This window comes from Muscardinus avellanarius (genome assembly GCF_963383645.1).
Source record: "Muscardinus avellanarius genome assembly, chromosome: 9".
NCBI lineage: Eukaryota > Metazoa > Chordata > Mammalia > Rodentia > Gliridae > Muscardinus > Muscardinus avellanarius.
Genome location: NC_137795.1, coordinates 9,500,960 through 9,513,195, shown reverse-complemented (window position 1 = coordinate 9,513,195; position 12,236 = coordinate 9,500,960). Strand labels below are relative to the sequence as shown.

Sequence of the window (12,236 nt, the reverse complement as noted above, 5' to 3'; positions counted from 1 at the left end):
GCTCAGGTACCGACCACCACGAGCGCTGCTGTGTTAACCGTTCGGAGGCAGGACTTCGTATGGGCGTGGAGAGGCAGTGGAGGTGTGCCAGAGTTAGGGGGAAAAAGCTCTCTGGATTTAGCCCCTCATCTCATCTTTAATGCAGGTTCTCAGCCCCTGGCTGCATTTTTAATCACCCGGGGAGCCTCAGAATTATAGCTCCTTGAACTGCATCAGCAGAGATACAGTGGGTCAGGGGGGCTGCACACAGGTATTTGTTGAAGGCCTCCCCAGTGATTCTAACCTGCAGACCCCCGAGAACCATTGACGACTGTATCAGCTCCTGTTCGGGCTGGGTGATAAATCCCACATCAGGGGATTCTGAGAGAAAATACTGCGTGGCAAAGCTGGTTTCATGAGCAGATGTGATCTAGGCTCTAGTCCACGCTTGGCGGTGTTGTAAGCTACTCTGTTTTTATGTCTATGCATATGTGAGGGTAGGAAGATGGTGGCTGTGGTCATGCTGTCCTGGTCACTTTTACTAGCTAAGTTATGGTCATCTTGGCTCCCGAGAAAAGGCCGGTTATGTCAGTTACCTAATATTTCCAGAGTACCCCCTGCAGAGAAAATCTGTAGGTTTTCCAGACCCTGTAATAAGAGCCCAAATGATTCACCTCCTCAATTACATTAACAATTCAGTTGGTTTTTTGGGGGGCGTGGATGAACAAAGTACCTCTGCTTGGCAAACAGCAACTGCCGATCACATCTGAATTTTAATGAAGAAACAAAACGCGCCCACCACCAGAGACCCAGAGCCCCTTTACAGGGGCATACCCATCCATTGCCATCCATTGCCCAACTCTGCATTGGTGCCCAGTTGGCTTCTGAACCCAGCTAACTTCACATGGGTACTGAGGACAGTGTCAGCACAGAGTGCTCAGAACTGCTGGGAGCTCAGGGCTCTCGCCTAGCACACCTGCACCGGCCCTTCTGGGCCACATCGCCCTCCCAGGTCCATCCTCCATCCTGCCTTTGCTCAGGGTAAGGAGGCTGACCACGCCCCGGCCCATTTGCCCTCTGGCTTCTGCTGGGTGTGGTTAGTGAGAGGTACCCAGATACCAAGAGGCGGAAGATCAAAGGGCGGGAGGAGAGAAATTGGGGCATCCCTCCTGCCCTCTTGGGCAGTTCGGCACACCTAGTGGACTGTGGGAGCCCCTCCCCCAGCTCTCCTGAAACTCCAATAACCCTGGAGCCTTCCTTGGTCCCTTGGGCACAGGGGTGGTGACCACTCCCACCCATGCCAGCCCCTGAGAGCGCTCCCTTGTTACCAAATTCTCTCAAGGATCTCAGCTAAATGTGTCTTCTATTTCCTGCTGAGGCCTCCTGGGATGCCTTCCAGGCTGTGACCTGAATTCATTTTTTATTTCCCAGTGATTCACACAAGAGTCATGGAGGTATAACTTGTAAGTCTCGGAGATCTTAAGTCAAAGATAACTTCTAAGCAGAGGTCTCGGAAAGGTGACTTTTTCTATCTGAACCTCCCGGACTGCTTTGAGATCTCTCTGTACTATAGAGCTGGAGGCTTCAGTTTCACAGTTCTGTAAAATAAAGGGGCTACTCAAGCTAGGCTCCAAGAGACCCCTTCTCCAGGTAGGATTTCAATGAAGAAAAGAACTTGCCCAGAGAGAAGAGGCTGGGGTCAATGGCACATACTCTCAGCGTGATTCTGCGAGACACTGCACCTTAGATACGCTGGGGGCAATGTATCCCTTAGACATACTGGGAGCACTATGCCCCTTAGACACATTGGGGGTAATATACCCCTTAGATACGCTGGGGCAGTGTTTCCCTTAGACACACTGGGAGGAATATGTCACATTTTAAAGCCATTCTCCATATTTTGTTTGACAGGTAAGCTCTTGATGTGGTGGGTTTTAGAATCCGAAAGTGAGCAGAGGAATTCCCCTGCAGGTCACTGGTCAACCTCTAGGCGGAAGTAGAGGCCCTCAAACCACAGGCTCTCAACGGGTTTGCAGAGGAACCTGGAGGCTTGTGCAAACCGGGGTCTGCAGGGGCCACAGGGAGTACCTGAGCCAGCACCCTGAGATGGGGTCTCCCCTGCCCCCTGGCACACAGTGTGCAAGCCCCTGTCTCAGTTCTGCTCTCCAGGGGACTCAGGTTCAGACAGGCTGCAGAGTTCATGCTGAGGAGCTTGACCTTTGTCCTGTGGACAGAGCAAATCAGCAGCCTGCCAAAACCAGCACAGAGGACACTGCTCAGCAGTCTCTGGGGACACCGGTCATGAAGTGTGGTCATGGGGTTGGACCAGAACAGCCCAGATGACCTCCACCTGCTACCAGCCATCTCCTCTGCTGGCCCCAGGGCTGGGTGTCTACTTCTTGGCATGGCCACTGCCACCATTCCAGAACAAGACAGAAAAGTGTGGTGAAATTCCACATGAAGCTGTCTGGACAGGCCAGCTGGGTCGTATGGTAGAAGCAGCAAAATAAACACTGAAAAGATTACTGTGGCTATAAAGAGTGGACGCTAGAAAGTAGATAAAAAACAATGGCTTCCAATAACAATAATGCTGCTGCTAAAGACCACAAAATGGTGGGGGCTGGGGAGGCCACTGCCAAGTATGTGGGGTATCCAGGTGAGGCAAAAGAGCCTCGAGCAAAAAAAAAACCGCTCCCTGTGGCTTCCTGGAGGATTACTCCTGCAGCAGCTTGAGAGAGGGAGAGAGAGAGAGAGAGAGAGAGAGAGAGAGAGAGAGAGAGAGAGGGTGGGCGAGGGCTGGGGGCTTCGGGAGGGGTGTGGGGAACGCGGGAGGGTCCAGGGTGCACAGCTGGGGAGTCTGCGTGTGGTAGTGGGAATGCCAGGGAACATGGTCACTGGTTCCCAACCTTTAGTTCAAGTCCGCTAAGCACAGACTCCCTGTCTGCAACCCCAGGGAAAGGTAAGGAAAAGGTGTGCTGGGGAAGGCGTGGGTGAGGAGGAGCAGGGACACCTCCCACCCGGGCATTGCTGGAGCTGCTCTGTGAGTGCCTCTGTGGTGCTGAATGTGGAGTTGCTTTCACATAGGTGAATTTAAGACATAATCCTTTTTTTCTTGTTTAATTTTCTTGAATAGATGCCACACATATTAAAATTCAAGGAATATCAAATGGGGCAGAGAAAAATCTCTATGGAAACCCTTCAGGCACCTTCCCCTCCCCAAAGGGAACCAGTGGCACTAGCTCTGTGTCCTTCAATGGAGATTTTAGGACATGGTAAGAGAAAAGTATGTGTGCAATCACTTTTTCTCCTAATTTATACAAATGGCAATAATATACACGCTATGTTGTAAATTTCTTTTTTTTCCCTTTAATGACTTTTTGATGATCTTTCTGTATCAGACCTTATGAGGATTCCTATTTTTCTCTGGGGGTTTAGTGATATTCCTTTACATGGAGATGCCATCATCACTTTAAGCAGCTCTGAGCTGATGGGTATTTAGGTTGTTTTTTAGCTTTTGTTGCTCTAAAAAACAGTGAGATAAATGAATACAATATGATACAGGTCGAGCATTCCTAATCCCCAAATCTGAAATTCAAAATGCCCTGAAATCACTTTGGAGCATTTTGGATTTTAAGTTTTTTGGACTAGGGATGGGCAACTGGTAACGTCTATTTGAAAATTCTGAATTCTATCCAACCCATATAGTCTTAAAGTGTGCTTTTATTTTACCGAGGGTACAGATGATTTTCCCCCTGTAAAACATAAATACAACTTAATATGGCAAGCCATATTTATTTAATAAAGATGTGCTGTTGAAAATATTGTTGTCATTATATTTGGTAGGGTATATTTCATAAGAAAGTGTAGTTCATGTAGCTAGTAACAGAGGTGCATTTTCAAAAAACAGATCATTCAAGATGGAGTGATTGTAGCATCCGTCGATGTGGGATGGCCAAAGCTAAGGGTGTTTACTTAGAGCAATACGGGAATTGGGGCAGAATGAGGTCCAGCTGCTGAGTAGATGGAGGAGCTCTGAACTCGACCAGGAAGCATGGGTCTGGTTCCTCGTTCCACCACCATGAATGTGGACACTTCAATAAGATGGAGGTGGCCATTCCTGCCCTGTGCACCTGGCAAAGCTGTTCCAGGGGTAAAATGGAAAATGACTTCACATCTGTGAAATCTGTTTGTGAACTATAAATGAAACGCCTGAACCCGACTTGAATCACGTTGTCACTCTCAAATGGCTCACAGTGGCATTTGGAAGGTCGGTGGCTAATCCACCTTTTGAATAGATTCTAAAATACATTTCATAAATTTTACCGGACACCTCCGTTTTAATTAAATGTGCTGGCATTTATAACAGTGGCCCTTATACATCATAATGTTTTAAAAATGAATTAAAGAACCAGAAAGGAAACAAACTGCTATTGGCTGACCATCACAACTTTTTTTCTGCATCTTTGCCATGGGCCTACCTCATCTGTAGTTATTAAAATCAAGTTCCCTGCTAACAACCTTGACAGGAAATAAGTAACTTGAAAAAAAAAACACTCAAATATGGTGGCACGGGTAATATCTTTTTGCCAATTAGCACTGCTAATGTTCTTAGGGTCACAAATAACATTGTCTTTCCAGACTCGTCTGGAAGTCATCAATGAAATAAAGGGACGCACAACGTGTGAGTTCACTGGAAACAGAAATGCCGTTATTTTTTTATTTGAGATATATTGGGAAACTAGCTATTTTGCTCATTAAAACTCCCAAGATGCACCATTTTCAAAGCAGACAGTACCTCAGGCTCTTCCCAGACAACCCATTCAAGTTTCCTCTCTCTTTTCTAGCCCTGCCTCTAGCGGCTGCTGACCTGCCCTCAAGGGAAATGCAATCTCTGGCAAGCCTGAGACTTTCAGTAACTCCACCTGTCAATACTGGTCGGGGAGAAATGGATGGATGCCTTCGAAGTTACTTAACAAACTACTAACAAAATGAGTAGCTGCCAGCAAGTGAGCAGGCCTGGTACCCAGAACACTCTCTGGGAGAGCCACGTAACCCGTCCTTAGCATCCCCAAATATCTGTACCGAACACACCTACCCATCAATCAACCCACTTGCTGCATGTAGACTTCTTCTTTCCATATTGTCTTTATTTACCTTTTCCCCAAAAGGTAAAAGTGTCCTGGGAATGCTCATCTGACAAGATTAACAATCTGATTTTGTTATGTTGGTTTCCTGATAGGACTATCATGGGAAGTATCAGCTTCCATTGGGCAAACTTCCCTCCACGGGAGGACCAGGGCCTGGGAGTCAACAGCCTCAGTCCTGAGGATCTACACTGCCCCCCAGCCAGAGGATGGCCCTGGCCCTGGCCCCTTTCCCTAGCCCTATTGCGCAGCCTGCATTCAGAACAAATTGCCTTTTTTGGTGACACTGCCCTCTGCCCTCTGATTCAGAAATATAAACACCACGCCGGAGATTTATTTTACAGTTCATCTCCTGATTTGTCACAGCTGGGAAAGTCAGCTTCCAGGTTTTCTATTCTAAATTACTTTTGAACAGATCTTGCAAACAGACGAAGGGATGGTTTTCATCTGGACCAGAACAAACTCTGAACACAGAATTCAAGACCTCTATCTCTCTTTCTCTTTCTGTTAAATGTAAACAATCAACACCCTTACAATTTCCCAAATCCATTTTTTGTTTTTGGCAAAAGAATACCAAAAGACACAGGAGTTATCAGAAGAAAATGGCAAATTATTTTTTTTTTCATGGGCCAGCTGTTGGGGGAGGCGCTCCTTGCCTCTGGAGATCAATAGTAAACCGGTAACACCATCCATCCCTCTCTTTGCAGGCAGGATAGCAATGCCACCTGTACCCTCCCCATCAGAGCTTCCTGGCGAAGCTTCACCATCCAGTCCATGCCAGTTCCCAGCCAGTCAACCTGAGGTTCCTGTGCTTCCCACCAACCCTGGGTACCAGGGGGCCTGCTGCAGTTTAATAAAGGCTTAGCAACCAGCAGAAGGCGTGGTGCGCATCCCCTGCCTTGCTTCTGTGTCTCTGTCCCCAGTCCCAGCCTGCAGTGGAAGCCAGGCCCGGCACGCACTCAGTGGGGGTGGATGGTGTAGCTGGCTGTCACTTTCTTTCAGTGGAAAGTAGATACGACCAGGCAAAGCAGATGGTCCCTAAAGGGGAATATCAAAAAAATCTGCTCGCAAACTGTGCCTTTCAGATAGCAACTTGCTAGAGAGGGAAATCAGGTCTCCTTCAGCACATCCCACTTTGATACACCCAGCGTGCACACCCGTAGTGCGGCACAGTAATACTTTTGGGAAAAAAGGACAGCCCAGGTCTTCAAGCCTCCCAGAGAAGGCGGTCATCACTGCTATCTGTCAGGACAGTCTTTAAGTTAGCCCACCTTCAAGAGGTGACTGGCCTGTGCATCACTGGATGTCACTCAGCCTAGGAGAGACAGACACACATATGCCTTTCATTTGGCTTGCCTGGTGGGACAAGAAATGGAGCCAGTGACATCACAGATGACAGAAACACAGTTCATTACAATGGTTCACCTTTAAACATTACTGGAGCGTCCTTTTCCCTTTTCTTTCAAACGCCAAATCAACTTACAAATAATTATGTGTCAAAATCCTGGCTCTGACCCTATGGGTTCAGGCAAATCATTTAACAGTTCTGCACCCCACTTTCCTTCTCTGTAAAATGAGAAGATCAAAATGGGAGGCTTCTAAGGTCCTTTCTGACACTGACATTCTTTGGGTAGGATGGGTCTCCACCAACATATCGCAATCACACCCATCATCAACCACCTCCTTGTTAAGCACAAACTGGAAACAGAAGGGCCGCGCCTTCTCTGCCCGGCTCACCTTTTCCACGGGCGTGTGTTCTTCATTGGTGACGCTCGCTTTTCTTGATTCGTTTTTAGACCTGCTCAGCCTTCGGGACACTTTCTCTCTGAGTAGAGTGGCGTACCCGATGTGCTCGTAGATGGGGTTTGTTGTCATTTTGGAAATGTACTCAGCAGCTTTGGTCTCTATATACAGCGTTATCAAGCCATCTGTCACCAGGTCGTGAATGGATTCGAACCTCTTCTCGCCCACAAAGTGCTTCCCGTCGTGGAAGAGCCGATAGTTCAAGGTCTGGTTTCCAAACCTGCTCACGAGAGAACAAGGGGTTCCAACAGGGTCAGGGTGGGACGCGGAGGGATTCCAAAGACGGCGCTGAGCATGTCCTGTGCGCCAGGCACAGAGCCAAGCACTTGGCATTTGGAGATGAGTACGTCACTCTCCATGTTTGACGCTGAGGGAAGCTGAGGTGGAGCCCTTGAGGGCACCGGCCGGAGGGCACATGCTGGGGATGAGGTGGGCTTTAACTCTGGGCAGTCACTTGGGGCCATTGGAACCCATAAGTTAATCAGGCTTCAGTGACTCACAGGATGTTTCGAATGACTTATCAGATTCTTATTGAGTGTTGGCAATAGCGCCCGATTGACAAACATCTTACCTATAAACTTCCTTAGTGAAAACTGGCAAACGATACCACCACCGCCAACCCTGTTGACCCTTAGTGTTAAACCTGTGACCGCCACCAGCAGAGCACCTATACCTCCAACACCAGTGTGTTCAGCAGAAGGAGTCATTCAAGGTGTGCTCAGGATACCACCACTGCTGGGGTACCCCCAGCAATCTCACCTACTGGGTCCCCTCCCCTGTCTCCCTGGCTCTCCCTTGTGGACCCCAGTCCTTCATCTCTCAGTTCCTGCTTGGTTCTCTGGGGCCCTACATAGATAGCAAAGTCCTTAGCAGACCTGGAGCGACTGGTAGCTTTGGAAGTAATTCTGCATCATTTAAGATATTCTCAGCATCCCCCATCGCAACTTGGAAAGCTTCTTCCCAAAGCTACAACATCAAGGTGGGAGTGCAATGCCCCCTGATACTTGGATGCTTGGTGAACAGCTGGGGGAGCCCGGCCCTTAGCACCTCATGATGCCCCATCTTAATCCAGTTTTTGGGTTAAGATGATGAGCATGCCCTGTCACACAAAACTGGCGGGAACTGAGGCGGAGAATTTGCTGTCAGGTAAATCAACATTTCAGGCCAACGCAGAGGTCGGAACACTAACTTTCCAGATCATTCTCTGCTGTGCTCTGTGTCTGTAAACTTTATCCCAGTATCCTCATCTGATAACTTCCATGGGCAAGGAAATATATACACAGCCTTTGGTACACTGTTATTGCTTTGGAAACAAAGTGGTAATGAGAGTTAAACAGTAAGAGGGAGCGATTGTGTGTGTGTGTGCCGAGGCTCTGGGATGATTCAAAAGTTCTGGAAATGGGTAGTGGAGGTGGCTGGCCAACGTCGAGAATGTACTGAATGAATGAAATGGACCAAATTATGTTATGTGCATAGACAAAAATGTAACAAAACCTACTGTTCTATATAATCATAATGTACCAATTAGAAATGTTTAAAAAAAACTATAATAGATAAATGAAAAAAATGGTAAAAATTGTTATGTAATATATATTACTGCAGTTTTTTTTTAGTGGGAAACACATAAGTAAAGGCACGTCTAAAGCCCTGGGACCAATGATTGTAACGCGGCTCACCTTAGAGCCAGTGTGTAGCATCCTGGCTGTCTCTGGCTTTCTCGAAGGATGTAGGCACCTTCCACTCCACCCAGAAGCTCATCAGCCTGCTCCCGGGAGATGATGCCGTGAAACCTGGGGGAACAAGACCACCGCTGCTCTGAACAGACCACGGACAAAGGAACCACAGAGATAAGCTGAAAAGGATGGCGGGGCCCCGAATCTGCAGCCTCTGCCTGGACGAAGGAGGCAAGGCTCTTGCAGGTTTGAGTGGAGTCACCTTTCAGTGGGACGTTGTGCAACGTGGACCCGCTTGCTAACTTGCCCCGGAAGAGAGAATAAGCACCCACGGGGGCGGGCGGGAGGGGCACCCAGTCTACCTGGCTTTCTGCTTTGCCCTTAAGCTGAAACCAAAGCCTCCGTTTTTCTTAATCGTGGGGGATAACAAAAGGGCGATTATCAATTTAGCTCCTAACTCAAACAGAGAGAGCTATGCATTATCCTGATTGCAAATGAACACTTATTGATCGGCAACCTGCTTGCTCGGGGCTGGGCATTCTAATCCTAGAGGCTTACTCTCGGGAACAAGGGCCAGCTATAAACAACATTCTTCTAGCCCTTTACATTTTGAGGGCAATTTCTTAGGGATATGTCTAGAAAATGTATCTATTTTTCTTTTTTGAAGGATAATGTGTATTTTCTTTTTCCAGCAGTTTTTTAAAAAGCAGGCATGCGTGTAGAAACTGTGGTATAGCCAGAGAGCCTGGGGCCTGGCCAAAGCCTCTCTGGCCTCTGGAGGCTGCTGTTTGAGGCCTGGACAGACCTCAGAGTGACCAGAGAGGGAGAGGTGAGGGGAGAGTGAGGGCAGCACCAGACTGCTCTTCCTGTTGCCGTCAAGCAAAGGTGACTGCTCGCCCGGATCCATCCTCAGTCAGTACCACCCTGTTCCGTCCTCAGTCAGTACTTCAGAGGAAGGTGGGCTGGTGTGGGGCGAGACCCCAGGCTCCTGAAGAGCCACACATCTTTCTAGAATTAACTAATCTTAGAAAGCTTTGGGGAATATATCAGAGAAGGCATTTTTCAGAAGAAAACAAAAACTAACAAACAAAAACCTTAACCTTCTCTGTTAAAACAACTAGACAAATTTTGCCCCCACGCCCCCTTTATGCATGGTTTAAAAAAGCCCAAATATTCCAAACGAATTTAAGGACTGATTTTTCAATGTCTGCGAGGAATGCCCTTGGTAATTTAATGGGTATTGTGTTGAGGCTGTAGATAATGGCCATTTTAATTATACTTATTCTGCCTATCCAAGAACATGAAAGATCTTTCCGTATCCTAAGGTCTTCTTTGATTTTTTTCAACGTTTTATAAATTTTTGTAGAAGTCTTTTACCTCCTTGGTTAGGTTTATTCCTAAGTATTTTTTGTGGAATATCCTGAGTGGAAGTGTTTCCTGGATTTCTTTATCGGTGGATTTATGTTTGGCATACAGAAATGCTCCTGATTTTTTAAGATTAATTTTGTATCCAGACACTGCTAAATTTGTTGATCAGTTCTGTGTGTATGTGGGTATGTATGTGTAGTACTGGGAGTGGAACCTAGGGGCCTTCTACCTCCCGGGCTATACCCTCATCAAGAATTTCTTGTGGTTCTTTGACAAGAAATGTGCATGTGAATATTCTGAATACGGTGTGTTTTACTTTTTGAGTGAAAGATAAAAGAGAGGGGAAACACAGAAACGGAAGCTTTTAAGTTAATTCTCTAACACAAATGCTCCTTTTTGTGGTTAAGAAAATGTTTCCTTGGTTTCTTCTCTGTAGAGTTTACATCATGAGAACCCAAAGGTTACCCAACCAAACCTTCAGGCAAAAAAAAGAAAATGCACAATAAATAGTTACCTTCTAAAATCCATGTGCCAAAGTGTCATACATGATGTAGTTTAATTCTCCTTTAAAAATTAATTGTGCTGTTTGCAAGCAAAATCCAATATATTGAGAAAGAAAGTCATGCTACAACGTAGATTGGATGTGGGGGTGGGCGAGAGAGGCCGGTGTGCCTGAGCAGCCATTCCAGAGGGCTGGCTGAATTCCCAAAGCCCAGCAAAAAAGGACCTAAACTGCAGCTGAGGCAATTAGGAAGGAGCCCTGGGCTGGGACCACTAAGAGGGTCATTAATCACAAAGGCCAGCTTTGATGGGTAAGGGAATAAGAGGGAAACGGTCTTGGAAGGACCAGGAGATCAGGGAAGTGGACTTGTAACTAACTTTGTCCCCGGATTGGACCCTGGGAAGAAAAGGGACTGTGCGTGTCTTCTCCCTGGGGATTGTCCCACCGCCCTCTCTCGCCCTCAATCTGTAAGGGGTTTGCTCACCACAGTCTTACACTATAAATTACTTTTATGGCCACGCATATTTGTTCTGCGGCCAGTTTCCAAGAAGGTGAAACAACAAAACAAGAGCTGGAATTAAGAGGAAGATGGGGGAAGGCAGCGGAGTGGAGGCATGCAGGCACCAGGGCTGCACCAGGGCTCCTGTGCCCGGCTTCGGAGCCATCTGGTTTTAGGAACCTGCAAGGAAATAGGGTGCGTTCCCTGACCACTGCATTCATGAGGTGCAGTGGACGCCAGGAATTCTCCTACAGTAATAGTCTTTTACACCCTAGATGTTTATATTGTATTCACCGTGAAATACAAAGCCTCGATTATTAAAAAATGCTGCCTTAAATTTCAAATACTTGCCAGGCACTCAGAAGCTGCTTTTAGGGAGAAATTGCCGCAGGAGACACTTTTCCTCCCACTTTAATGGAAACCGAGCACCTGAGTGTTTTAAAGAAGATCCAATACAAAGGAGTCTGATTGCATTTATTCTTCTTATTAAACTCTGGCACAATGAGCATGTGATGGAGACCACGTATTAGGGAATTTTTAATATTCAATATTTAAATGACACATGAGGTGACTACTTATTAAATTGTTAAAACAAAAAATAGTATAATACATACTCTCTTCCATAATATTTTGGTCTGTTTTCCACCTATATTAAAAAGAAGAAAGATATTAATAATGCATCTGAATTCAAATCAGCAAGATAAAAATGCTATTCAAATAAACAAAACTAGAGTCCTGGTAGTAATTTTATTACAGATTGTATTCCCCGAATCAGAAATCCATGAAGCTGTGGAGTTAATCAACACATTCTACTATCCTGGGTGTGAATGAAACCTAGAATTATTACATTTTTCTACTCATGGGGTTCATTTCCCTCTCAAGCCCTATCGCCCAATAAAATAATTTTCAGAAGAATTAAAGTGATGCTTTCTTAATATTAAGGAATTTATAAAGATATTACAAGTAAGGCTTCATCATAGAGGACCAAGCTAACAGTTCTGGCATGAATAAACCATGAGCATTTATTTCAACCTTCATCTAGTTTCGCTACATATTTATTAAAAACAAGGGTTAAAAAATAAAACAAGTTAAATTTTATCTCTTTCTAACTAAAATCGGTATTCTGACATTTTTATTTTTTAATCAGATGACAAACGGGGTAAAAATCCATTTGATGCCAGAGGTACAAGACATTGACGGACCAGAGTCACGACTTTAAAACTCAGAATCTTCCAGAAAAGTCTTTTCAATCACAGCTTCAGCCGTGG

At 46.1% G+C, this 12,236-nt stretch overlaps 1 protein-coding gene across 3 annotated transcripts in view; it reads right to left on the bottom strand.

Moving 5' to 3' along the window:
* CHN2 (chimerin 2) overlaps nucleotides 1-12,236 on the bottom strand; it is a gene marked incomplete at both ends in the record, with an annotated part of 270,186 nt that overhangs the window by 70,782 nt on the left and 187,168 nt on the right. For 2 of the 3 annotated variants that reach the window (XM_080700819.1, XM_080700820.1), the window contains 3 exons: nucleotides 6,861-7,146; nucleotides 8,603-8,716; nucleotides 11,583-11,614. In XM_080700819.1, coding sequence (XP_080556945.1) covers nucleotides 6,861-7,146; nucleotides 8,603-8,716; nucleotides 11,583-11,614 — 432 coding nt within the window. Of the gene's footprint in view, nucleotides 1-6,818; nucleotides 7,147-8,602; nucleotides 8,717-11,582; nucleotides 11,615-12,236 lie in introns of all 3 variants that reach the window. The other variant, XM_080700818.1, reaches the window with a different exon arrangement.